This window comes from Terrapene carolina, unplaced genomic scaffold, assembly GCF_002925995.2.
Source record: "Terrapene carolina triunguis isolate 2854851 unplaced genomic scaffold, T_m_triunguis-2.0 Scaffold62, whole genome shotgun sequence".
Classification (NCBI taxonomy): Eukaryota; Metazoa; Chordata; order Testudines; family Emydidae; genus Terrapene; species Terrapene triunguis.
Genome location: NW_020664413.1, coordinates 36031105 through 36043160, shown reverse-complemented (window position 1 = coordinate 36043160; position 12056 = coordinate 36031105). Strand labels below are relative to the sequence as shown.

Genomic DNA, 12056 nt, shown 5'->3' with positions numbered 1-12056 from the left:
ATGCTCAGCAAGTCTTGGAAGAACTTAATAGATCCTTCAGGTGATGACTGGCTTTTAAAAAATGTAGAAAGATAGATTAGAGTCAATCAACAGAAATTCCCCATCAGTTTATAACAGTTGAAAGATACTAGTCTCAGTCCTCAGCTGTGTTTGAGCTCCAGTAAGCCCAGCTAAGAAGGGGGACAAAGGTGATATTATGCCACCTTTATGCCTCCATTACCATGGTGCTGGCTGAGGACTACATTAAGCTGTGTTGACTGCTAAGGGCCCCTAAGGTGTCATTCACCAGCTGGGGATTACTGGACTGCAGCAGTGCTGTGACTATTTGCCTTTCTTCAGCCACCCCCTTCACATGCAAACTGTACCAAAGCTGGGGAGAGGGGTAGTGAAAAGCCAAGCTATGCTGACTCTATGCCATCTGGGGATTCCCCTATACTAGGAGACTCCCCTAATAACTAGTTAAGCCAGTTTTCTGGAGCAGCACAAAGCAGAATGAGATCCAGGTTCTGGCCCATTATTGGTAATATGTCAGCCTAAAGAACTTGACATTATCCCTTTAAAGTGTGTGTTTCCCATTTTTGACAACTCAATGTGAAGAATGCACATATCTCCTCTGCTGTGAACTGTTAAAGATAAGTAAATTTCACAAAATCTCCTTCTAACGTTTCATGGCCTCAGGACAGGTCTGTTTGTATCATGCAGTCATGACATTCAGAGGCTATTAATACCTACAGGCTTTATCAGGATTTTCAGTTTAACGAAGAGAACTTTATATGCTTTTTTTTATACCATAGATACAAGTGCATGACTTACTTACATAGGTGAGAAAAATAATGTTGCATGATCTGGAGTTATTCTGGATTTATACTGCTGTAAACATGAGAGGAGAATCAGGCTCACTGTTTGCTACATAAATGTTTGTTTTTGTATGGTTGCTCATGACTGAACTTTGGGCTGCTGACACTGACGGCAGATCTTTAGTTGATGTAAATTAACAAAGCTCCATAAAGCCCTGAGGTTTTTAAAAATAAAAAAGCATTTAAACATTTGTTTGTAAATTAAAACTAAACAATTTGCAAGGAATGTGATCCAAGCTCTGTGGAACGACCTCAAAAAGACATCAAAGCTGCTCATCCATTCTAAATAATGTTTAAAAATCTTTTTATTTGAGAATGACTGCAGCATGGCACACTGATATGTTTTTGCATGTAATTTATGTTTTAATGGGGTAAGAAGCCTAGGGCACAACCTGATAGATAGGTGCTTAATTAAATACAATTATTACTGAAATCAGTGGAATTACACAGGTATAATCAACAACAGAATAAGGCCTTTGGTGCTTAATCCTGCTTGTTTTTAGTTATGTGGTAAATCAAACGACCTACATCTTGCCATTCAGCCTCTAAACATGTACCTAATCACAACAGTAGATTTTGCAAGCGAGGTGGTGTTATCAGTGTCACGCTGTCTAGAGCAGTGGTTCTCAAAGCCGGTCCGCCGCTTGTTCAGGGAAAGCCCCTGGTGGGCCGGGTCAGTTTATTTACCTGCCGCCTCCGCAGGTTCGGCCGATCGCGGCTCCCACTGGCCGCGGTTCTCCGCTCCAGGCCAATGGGGGCTGTGGGAAGGGCGGCCAGCACATCCCTCGGCCCACGCAGCTTCCCGCAGCCCCCATTGGCCTGGAGCGGCGAACCGTGGCCAGTGGGAGCCGCGATCAGCCAAACCTGCGGACGTGGCAGGTAAACAAACCGGCCCGGCCCGCCAGAGGCTTTCCCTGAACAAGCGACAGACCGGCTTTGAGAACCACTGGTCTAGAGTAGCTCACAACTGAGAGTGCCAATCTCAGGTCAAACTGTCAGAACACAGGGCACACAACCCAAACTGGTTGTATATTCCATAATTAGATTTCACCAAGTCAGCAACAACTGTGCACTCCTGGATTACTATTTTAGTCTTAACATGGAGTCACAAACAATCCCCCTTAGTCTCTCCAGCGCATCTTGCCAACCAGACAAACTGGACTAAGTGATGAAAGGTTATTAAAAATCACCACACATTAGGTCACTCCTGATCCCAACAGGCCAGTCACTTACCCCCAGGTCCTTGGATACTCTTGATCTCACACCAAAAGACAATGCTGTAGCCAATTTATCTAGAAAATTAACTAAAGATTTATTAGCTAAGAAAAATAAATGAGAGTTATTGAGAGGTTAAAGCAGGTAAAATACATTACAGGTGAATCAGGCACATCTTCACTACCCGCCGGATCAGCGGGTAGCAATCGATCTATTGGGGATCGACTTATCGCGTCTAGTGAAGACGCGATAAAATCGATCCCCGATGGCTCTGCCGTCGACGCTGGAAATCCACCGTGGCAAGAGGTGGAAGCGGAGTCGACGGCGGCGCGGCAGCGGTCGACTCGCCGCCGTCCTCACAGCCAGGTAAATCGACCTAAAATACACAACTTCAGCTACGCTATTCATGTAGCTGAAGTTGCGTATCTTAGGTCGACCCTCCCCCCCCCCCGTAGAGTAGACGTAGCCTAAGTGCAAATAGTAGCAGAGGTATAGTAATCTGCTGGTTTTCCATAAATCTCTCAGGGTTACCCAAAATGGCTTTGACAATCTCTCTCTAATTGCTCAGAGTTCCCCCTGTCAGAATCCATCAATCAGAGATACAGGATCGCTCCCAGGGTTCATTCTTATAGCCTGGAATTACTTCAAGTTAAAGTTGCAGAAACTATCAGAAGCCTGCATCCCAAGAAAGGGGAAAAAATTCATAGGCAGGAGTTGTAGACCACGCTGGATGAGCAAGCATCTCAGAGAGGTGATTAAGAAAAAGCAGAAAGCCTACAAGGAGTGGAAGATGGGAGGGATCAGCAAGGAAAGCTACCTTATTGAGGTCAGAACATGTAGGGATAAAGTGAGAAAGGCGAAAAGCCATGTAGAGTTGGACCTTGCAAAGGGAATTAAAACCAATAGTAAAAGGTTCTATAGCCATATAAATAAGAAGAAAACAAAGAAAGAAGAAGTCGGACTGCTAAATACTGGAGTGGAGGTTAAGGATAATCTAGGCATGGCCCAAAATCTAAACAAATACTTTGCCTCAGTCTTTAATGAGGCTAATGAGGAGCTTAGGGATAATGGCAGGATGACAAATGGGAATGAGGATATCGAGGTAGATATTACCACATCCGAGGTAGAAGCCAAACTTGAACAGTTTAATGGGACTAAATAGGGGGGCCCAGATAATCTTCATCCAAGAATATTAAAGGAACTGGTAAACTCAGGGGTTGTACCGTATGACTGGAGAATTGCTAACATAGTTCCCATTTTTAAGAAATGAAAAAGAAATGATCCGGGTAACTACAGGCCTGTTAGTTTGACATCTGTAATATGCAAGGTCTTGGAAAAAATTTTGAAGGAGAAAGTAGTTAAGGACATTGAGGTCTGGATGACCTTGTAAACTGGAGTAATAGTAATAGGATGAAATTTAATAGTGAAAAGTGCAAGGTCATGCATTTAGGGATTAATAACAAGAATTTTTGTTATAAACTGGGGACTCATCAGTTGGAAGTAACAGAGGAGGAGAAGGACCTCGGAGTATTGGTTGATCACAGGATGACTATGAGCCGCCTATGTGATATGGCTGTGAAAAAAGCTAATGCGGTCTTGGGATGCATCAGGCGAGGTATTTCCAGTAGAGATAAGGAGGTGTTAGAACCATTATACAAGGCACTGGTGAGACCTCATCTGGAATACTGTGTGCAGTTCTGGTCTCCCATGTTTAAGAAGGATGAATTCAAACTGGACCAGGTACAGACAAGGGCTACTAGGATGATTCAAGGAATGGAAAACCTGTCTTATGAAAGGAGACTCAAAGAGCTTGGCTTGTTTAGCCTAACCAAAAGAAGGCTGAGGGGAGATATGATTGCTCTCTATAAATATATCAGAGGGATAAATACCAGGGAGGGAGAGGAATTATTTAAGCTCAGTACCAATGTGGACACAAGAACAAATGGATATAAACTGCCCATCAGGAAGTTTAGACTTGAAATTAGACAAAGGTTTCTAACCATCAGAGGAGTGAAGTTCTGGAACAGCCTTCCAAGTGGAGCAGTGAGGGCAAAAGACATATCTGGCTTCAAGACTAAGCTTGATAAGTTTATGGAGGGGATGGTATGATGGGATAGCCTAATTTTGGCAATTAATTGATCTTTGACTATTAGCGGTAAATATGCCCAATGGCCTGTGATGGGATGTTAGATGGGGTGGGATCTGAGTTACTACAGAGAATTCTTTCCTGGGTGTCTGGCTGGTGAGTCTTGCCCACATGCTCAGGGTTTAGCTGATCACCATATTTGGGGTCGGGAAGGAATTTTCCTCCAGGGTACATTGGCAGAGGCCCTGGGGTTTTTTCGCCTTTCTCTGCAGCGTGGGGCACGGGTCACTTGCTGAAGGATTCTCTGCACCTTGAAGTCTTTAAACCACGATTTGAAGACTTGAACAGCTCAGACATAGGTTAGGGGTTTATTACAGGAGTGCGTGGGTGAGATTCCATGGCCTGCGTTGTGCAGGAGGTCAGACTAGACGATCATAATGGTCCCTTCTGACCTTAAAGTCTATGACTCTATGTCTATGACTCTACGAGCTGTCTTCTCCAGAAAGCAGTCTGGCACGTATTCCCATCACTGTCTGGGTCTGTAGATTTTCCATTGTTGGACACAACAACCCATGCTTTGAAGTTAGCATGCTTCACGTTTACAATTCTAAGGTTTCATAAGAACATAAGAACAGCCATACTGGGTCAGACCAAAGGTCCATCTAGCCCAGGATCCTGTCTTCCGACAATGGCCAATGCCAGGTGTCCCAGAGGGAATGAACAGAATAGGTAATCATCAAGTGATCCATCCCTTGTTGCCCATTCCCAGCTTCTGACAAACAGAGGCTAGGGACGACATCCTTGTCCATCCTGACTAATAGCCATTGATGAACCTATCCACCATGAACTTACCTAGTTCTTTTTTGAACCCTGTTATAGTCTTGGCCTTCACAACATATTCTGGCAAGGAGTTCCACAGGTTGACTGTGCGTTATGTGAAAAAATACTTCCTTTTGTTTGCTTTAAACCTGCTGCCTATTAATTTCATTTGGTGACCCTAGTTCTTGTGTTATGAGAAGGAGTAAATAACACTTTCTTATTTACTTTCTCCATAAAAGTAATGATTGTATAGACCTCTATCATATTCCCCCCTTAGTTGTCTCTTTTCCAAGCTGAAAAGTCCCAGTCTTATTAATCTCTTATTAATCATTGGCAGCCATTCCATACCCCTAATCATTTTTGTTGCCCTTTTCTGAACCTTTTCCAACTCCAATATATCTTTTTTGAGATGGGGCGACCACACCTGCATGCAGTATTCAAGGAAGGGCCGGCTCTGGCTTTTTACTGCCTCAAGCAAAAAAAAAAAAAAAAAAAAAACCTGCGGGGCAGCCGGAACGGCAAAGCAAAACAAAAAAACCGTGCGGGGCGGCCAGGGTGCAGGGGGACTCCCTGCGCTGCAGACATGCCCTGGGCAGCGGAGTGCGCGCCCCGGCTAGTGGTGGGGGGGAGGGAACGGGGGGGGAGAGAGAAGAGGGGCGGCCAGGGCTTTCTTCAGCGGGGCGCTCGCCACGCGGCCCCTCCCGCCGCACCGCCTGCCGGGAGGACTCCGCGCCGCTCCGGTCAGCGGGCAGAGAAGGACGCGGCCAGAGCCCTCACCCCCTCCTGCACCCCCTGCCTCAGCCCGGAGTCCCCTCCCACACCCTGAACCCTTCATTTCTGGCCCCACTCTGCCCTCCCACACCCTCACTCCCTGCCTGGTGAAAGTGAGTGTGCAGGGGGGAGACGTAGGGAGGGGGAATGGAGTGAGCAGGAGGCGGGGCCTCAGAGAAGGGGCAGGGCAGAGGCGGGGCCTTGGGGCAGGGGGCGGGGAAAGGGTGTTCTGTTTTGTGGGATTATGCACCATCCAGGGAGAGGATAGGGAATTGTTGGTAACAGCCTGGTACACGGGCAGCACCTCATGGTGCAAGGACAGACAGGGCAACCCCACATCATCCTTATGTCATGATGTTTTTCAATTGCATTATCCCTGAAAGCGAGTCTGGGCCGTATTTAACAGCGTAGCAGCAGGACACGCAGGCCAGCGGGAAGGGAGGGAGGTACAGTGCGCTGGAAACTTCTTTTAATAGAGTAAGGTTGCTCCAGCAGGAGCCCCTGTCAAGATGGAGTGTTGCATGCTGGAGTCTGGAGCCACGGACACGCCTCAGAGGGAGCATTGCATACTGGGAAATGTAGTTTCTACCGGCGTCGTACCCTTACACGAGGGGAGGACGGCCGCATTGGGATACCAGGGGACACTTTCCCACTACGCATGCGCCATCTCCCCGTTAGCGCCAGGGGGCGCGCGCGCGCGCGGCTGAGCCGCGGCCGTTGCCAGTAGAAAGGCGCGAGGCGAGTGGCGCTGGGGACTGTTGGAGTAGCCATGTTGGGGCGGGCGAGGCTAGGCGGCGTGGCGGTCCTGCGGGCTCTGGAGCTCCTTGCCACGGACCGTGGCTGCCTGGCAGGAGGAGCGGCCGCCTCCGCTGTGCTTTCGCACAGTGAGTCTGGGGGTCCCGCGCCCGGGAAGGGCTGGAGGGAGATGTCAGCCCCAGGAGGTCGCGCCTTCCCGCTGCGTCCGTCCCAGGCGCCCACGGCCTCCTGGTCTCGCTGGTCCTCGAGTCTCTTGCTTCGTTGTGCTTTGCCCCTGGCTCTGAGCCTGCTGCCCCTTCACCTCCCGGGGCCCAGGGGGACCCCACACCGAGTGCACCGGGCGGGCGCTCCGCAGCTCTGCTGGCTTTTTGGCGCCTGCCCCACTTGAAGCTGCTCGGGGCGGGAGGGGCTGGGCTGGGAGGGGCTGCTCCACCCCTGACTCCCCCAGTCCCAGCCTGTGAGCTGCAATGGGCATCTTGATGTTTCCCTTCCTTAGGCAGCGTGAGGGTGGCGTTCGGTGAAGTGTGCAAAACATGCTGAGCAGCTCAGTTGGAAGCGATATGGAATTTTTTTTTCCTCCCCACCTTCATCTTTCTATTGGCCTTTAACCTTAACATCCTCCTCTTCCTTCCCCTTCCCCCCCCACTCTTGTTCTGAGTCTCCATTTCTGGGCTTAAAATGATCAGAACCCACGTGTTGTGTCTGTCAGATCAGTGCTTGCTTTCATGTTTCTGGTTGTAAGATGTCCAACATGGGTGTTAAAAAATAGTAAATCCCTTTCCAATGAGCACTGTATAATTAGCTAGGTGCAATGTGCTCAAAAGGGTTTTCTTCTTTTGAAGTATTCAGGGCTTTGGAGCGGAGCCTGGAGTTGGAGCGTGGAGCAGTGGAGCTGCAGGTTTTTGCCTGGAGCTGGAGCACAACTCCAAAGCCCTGGAAGTATTAATTAGAAGGCCACTATCAGAGGCTAGATACTGAACCTGATAGATCACTGGTGGTTTCTAGAGCAAGAAACCATACGCTTATTATCAGGGCTGTTTTAAAACTTGATGCGCCTTCTGATCACTGATGCAGAGGCCCTCGCACACTCCGCAAGATGGTGAATGCTTCACCCATTTTTAAATTTTGCTTCTGTTGATTTGCATGTGTAATTAGGAATCCGGTGTACTTGTGGTTTCCCTGCCTATGATGTAATCTACTGGTGAAATAGCATACTTTATTTCTTTAATCCTGAGTTCCAATAGTAAAACATTAACTTAGTCCTACTTCTAAAAGGTTTCTATTATGAAGAATGCTACATTTTTATGTTGTGTTCCTACAGTCTTTAACAAATGTAACATTTGTACTTAGGGTGACCAGATAGATGTCTGGATTTTATAGGGACAGTCCTGATTTTGGGGTCTTTTTCCTATATAGGCTTCTATCACACCCCCGCCTCCTGTCCCAGTTTTTCACACTTGCTGTCTAGTCACCCTATTTGTACTTTAATTTAAATCTCGTTTACTTCAGTAAAATACATAAAATGAGGAGAGGGTCATGTTTCCAACTAATTGGCTAATTGCTCTAATTTTGATTCTGGTAATTATTTTTTGTTAGGGCGAAATTATGTGGCTGAGACTTCAGAGTCTGCTAAATCTGGTACTGCAACAGGGCGTATTGTTGCAATTATTGGTGCTGTTGTTGATGTCCAGTTTGATGAAGGCCTTCCTCCAATTCTCAATGCCCTGGAAGTGTCAGACCGTGAAACTAGATTGGTGCTGGAAGTTGCTCAGCACCTTGGTAAGTCTGTCTTGTAAAGCACCTTGGTAAGTCTGTCTCTAATTGTCGATTGTTCCTGCTATTTTCTCCTTTTCTCTAGCTTCATTTTACCACTATTGACTCCAGGGTAGTTTGAAAGCTGTCCTGAAGAGATTTCCTTACTACCTAAGACCTTTGTTCTACTGCACATTGTACTATTGAGGTTCCTTCTACCATGCATTGTTGTACTTCCTTTAAGCATTCTCCGTTTACTTTGGATGTAGCGTACTCCTATCATTCCCCCAAATCCTGCTTCAGCAGAGACAAGTTTTCTGTGAGTTTTGGTTCTGCTCTTTTTCATCTGCACCATCTTGGTTCTTCAAGTAGGCTTCCTCTTCTTTTCCTTTGGGCCTAAACTTCCCAGACCTGACAGGACAAAGCCACTTTGGCTTCTCTCAGACCTACCTAGAAAAGGCCCTTAGGAATGTTTTGAACTTTGCTTCTGTCCAGGGCTATGCCCCACAAAAACCTCTCTGGTCCCCATGTATGCCATGTAAATTAGTTTTCTCTTCTAGGAGTCCAGATGTGGATGATCAGGATCTGGCACTCATTACCCTTGAGGCAAGATCCAGATCATGGACCTTGTCCCGCCAGTCAATTTTCTTACTTTCCTTGCCATTCTGGTATAGGTTCCAAAGGCTCAGATCAATGATTCTCCTTTCAAGAGAACCCTTCCTTTGGCTAAAACCCAAATGGCTTTTTCGTTTATACTGATATCCTCAGTAACATTAAAAGAATAGGAGCAGGTAAAATAAAGACCCTATGACTTTGGTCCCATGGCGAAGAGTCCAAACACTCCTGAGGATTCAGATAGGGCACTTCCTGTTCTAGGCGGATACCAGTGTTCTCTCAACTCAGAATCTACGTTGCTTCTGTGACTTGATAGTTTCTTCCTTTCTCACCCCACAGCTAGAGGTAGATTTAGCTTTTCTCAGGGCTTGTGAAACCATATTGGTATGATGTTGTAACAGTGGAAAAAAATTGTGTAAGACTTCAAAATATTTCTGAAAAATATTTCTGAAGTTTTCTGTTCAACATAGAAGATGTATGTTGTCTTGCTTATATACTAGTGTAGGGGAGGGCAAACTACGGCCCGTCAGATTGCCAGCCCTGTGGTGCAGCAGGGCTTAGGCAGGCTCCCTGCCTGCCCTGTCCCCGTGCCACTCCCGGAAGCAGCTGGCACCATGTCCCTGCGGCCCCTGGGGAGGCAGAGGGCTCTTTGTGTTGTCCTCACCTGCAGGCACCGCCCCCCGCAGCTCCCATTGGGCGTGGTTCCCTGTTGCCAGCCAATGGGAGCTTTTGGGGTGGTACCTGCAGGCGAGGGCAATGCGTGGCAGAGCCGCCTGCCCCAACCCCAGAAGCCACTGCCGGATATGCTGGTCAGTTCCGGGAGCGGCGCGGGGTCAGGGCAGGCAGGGAGTCTGCCAAACCCCGCTGCGCACCGCTGCCATCCTGGAGCCGCTTGAGGTAAGTGGTGCCGGACTGGAGCCTGAACCCCTCTTGCAGCCCACACCCTAACCCCCTGCCCTGAGCCCCCTGCCTCCTGCTGCGCCCCTCCTGCACCCCAACCCTGTGCCCTGAGCCCCCCTCCCGCACTCTGCACTCCCTGTCATGAGCCCCTGCTGCACCCCACACCCCTCCTGCACCTTAACACCTTGCCCTGACCCTCTTCTGCACCCTGCACTCCCTGCCCGAGCCCTGCATTCATGGCCCTGCATACAGTTTCCCCACACAGATGTGCCCCTCAGGCCAAAAAGTTTGCCCACCCCTGTACTAGAGGGTTACATGCTTGGTTGCTTCTGTAGGCTAAGCTCCTTGCATCTCTTTATTCTCCCCAAAAAGCTTCCTGTGTGTCACCCTTCCATCTTCCTGTATTTCTGGGACTCATTGCAACTGTCCCTTCCCCACCGTGTCAGGGGCTCTGTGTGCTCTCTTTCATGTCCCTTTCCCAGTACTAGAGTGCTCCATTCTCTTTCTCTGTGTTGGGGCACTGTCCTTTTCATACAGTTTGTCCCCTATGCCAGGAACTCTGTTTTGGAACCATGGAGAGAGGTGATATTCGGGGGAGGAATGGGGGGAGGAGGTATTGTTGTGTAGGGAGGTGTTAATGGCTGCCATCAACCAGTTCTTTGATCTATAGGCAACTGCAGAGGTGGTAGCAGACCCAGGAGTTTCAAACTAGATTCAAGGGGCTCCCTGGGGCCTTCAGGTTTTCTGATTTTCACCAAAATAAATAGGTTTTTGCCCATTTATGCCTAGAACATTCCCTGAAATTTTGGAATTGTTTGGATGTGGTGTTCTAAAGTTATCACATGACAGACAGATGCTATAAAGTTGAGTGTAAGACCTCGCTTTGCTTGGCAAAAAGGGACAAAACTCTGCTGCAAGTACTCCTATATTCTGCTACATAGTTAATGTAATTAAACTCCATGAAATATCCTTAATTTCTTTCCCTGTCCTCTCTGAAAATAGACACCAGTATCTATTTCTGAGGATTTTATTTCTATAAGCTCCAGGTAGCCCAGCTCTGAGATTCTGTTTCTGTAATGTTGTTCTGGATGTTTGTCTCAGAATCTCCTATTCTTCCCATCCTCTTGTGTACCAGGAAAGGGAGGAATTTGTAATTGGTGTCAGCTCCTCACTGGTACATTGTTTTTCAGACATCTCAGCTGCCCAGCCTACGCTCTAGCTCCCCCATACTCCCTGGCAGCAAGCTGGGCTCCAGTTCTGGCTCAGTGAACCCATGCTTTCCAGGTCCATGGAATGCTGCAGGGATTGTACACTGTAATCCAGCTAATGCCCTCTTGTGGGGAAAGCTGGAGAAAAAGAGAGATAGGAAATGGTATCAGGCACCTCACTGCAAATAACGTGAATTCATTGCATCTACTACTTTCCCCAAGATGCCACAGAATTAGAGTCTTTTGCATGGGTGCCAGGTTTGTATAATTTTTGGTGGTGCCCAGAATTGGTCCAAGTCTCACCCCCTGACACTTGCCTTATAAGCCGATATTTATATATTTTTAAATATATATAATAGACTGGAAACAGTAAGCGTTTAAGTTTCCCTATATTGCACAATGTGGGGTGGGAGGGATGAGGGCTCTGGGGTGGGGCTGGGGGTGAGGGGTTCAGGGTGCAGGAGGGGGCTCGGGGCTGGGGCAGAGAGTTAGGTTGCGGGGGGGGGGGGGGGGGGGGGGGGGCGGGGGATGAGTTTGGGGTGTAGGCAGGCTGCCCGGGGCTGGGGCCAGAGGAGGACTCCCCCCAGCCCTCTCCACATCGACCAGGCCTGCCGAGCGGGGGTGGGTGTAAAGGGGGCAATTGCCCAGGGGCCTGGGCAATTTAAAAGGGCTTGGGGGCCCTAGCCGCTGCCACAGTAGCTCTGCCTGCTATGGGGAAAAGCGTCTGCTGATTCAAAGATGCTTTTGATATGTCCCATGCAGGTTCTGGGGCGGCTGAGGCAGCAGAGTAGCAAATACTGTTGCCTCAGCCACCCTGGAACCTGCATGGGGCATATCAAAAGCATCTTTGAATCAAGAGGCGCTGTGGCTTTTCCCCAGAGCAGGTTGGGTCGGCGCAGCTGCTTTGGGGCTCCTCCGGGCAGGTGTGGGACGGGGCTGTGGCCGGCCCGGGGCTCCTCTGGCAGGGGAGGGGGCTGAGGGGGACTCTCGGGGCTTCTACAGGTGGGGGGGCTTGTGATCCCAGCCGAGGGAGCTGCCCTGGGGCCCCATTGAGCTGCCCTGGGGCCCCATTGAGCT

At 48.7% G+C, this 12056-nt stretch overlaps 1 protein-coding gene across 1 annotated transcript in view; it reads left to right on the top strand.

The window, feature by feature from the left end:
- The window catches only part of LOC112105468 (ATP synthase subunit beta, mitochondrial-like), a 23918-nt gene continuing 11862 nt past the window's right edge, over positions 1-12056 (top strand). Inside the window, exons 1-2 of the mRNA XM_029910516.1 lie at positions 1-40; positions 8101-8283. Of these exons, the coding sequence (XP_029766376.1) occupies positions 1-40; positions 8101-8283 (223 nt within the window). The remainder of the gene's footprint in view (positions 41-8100; positions 8284-12056) is intronic.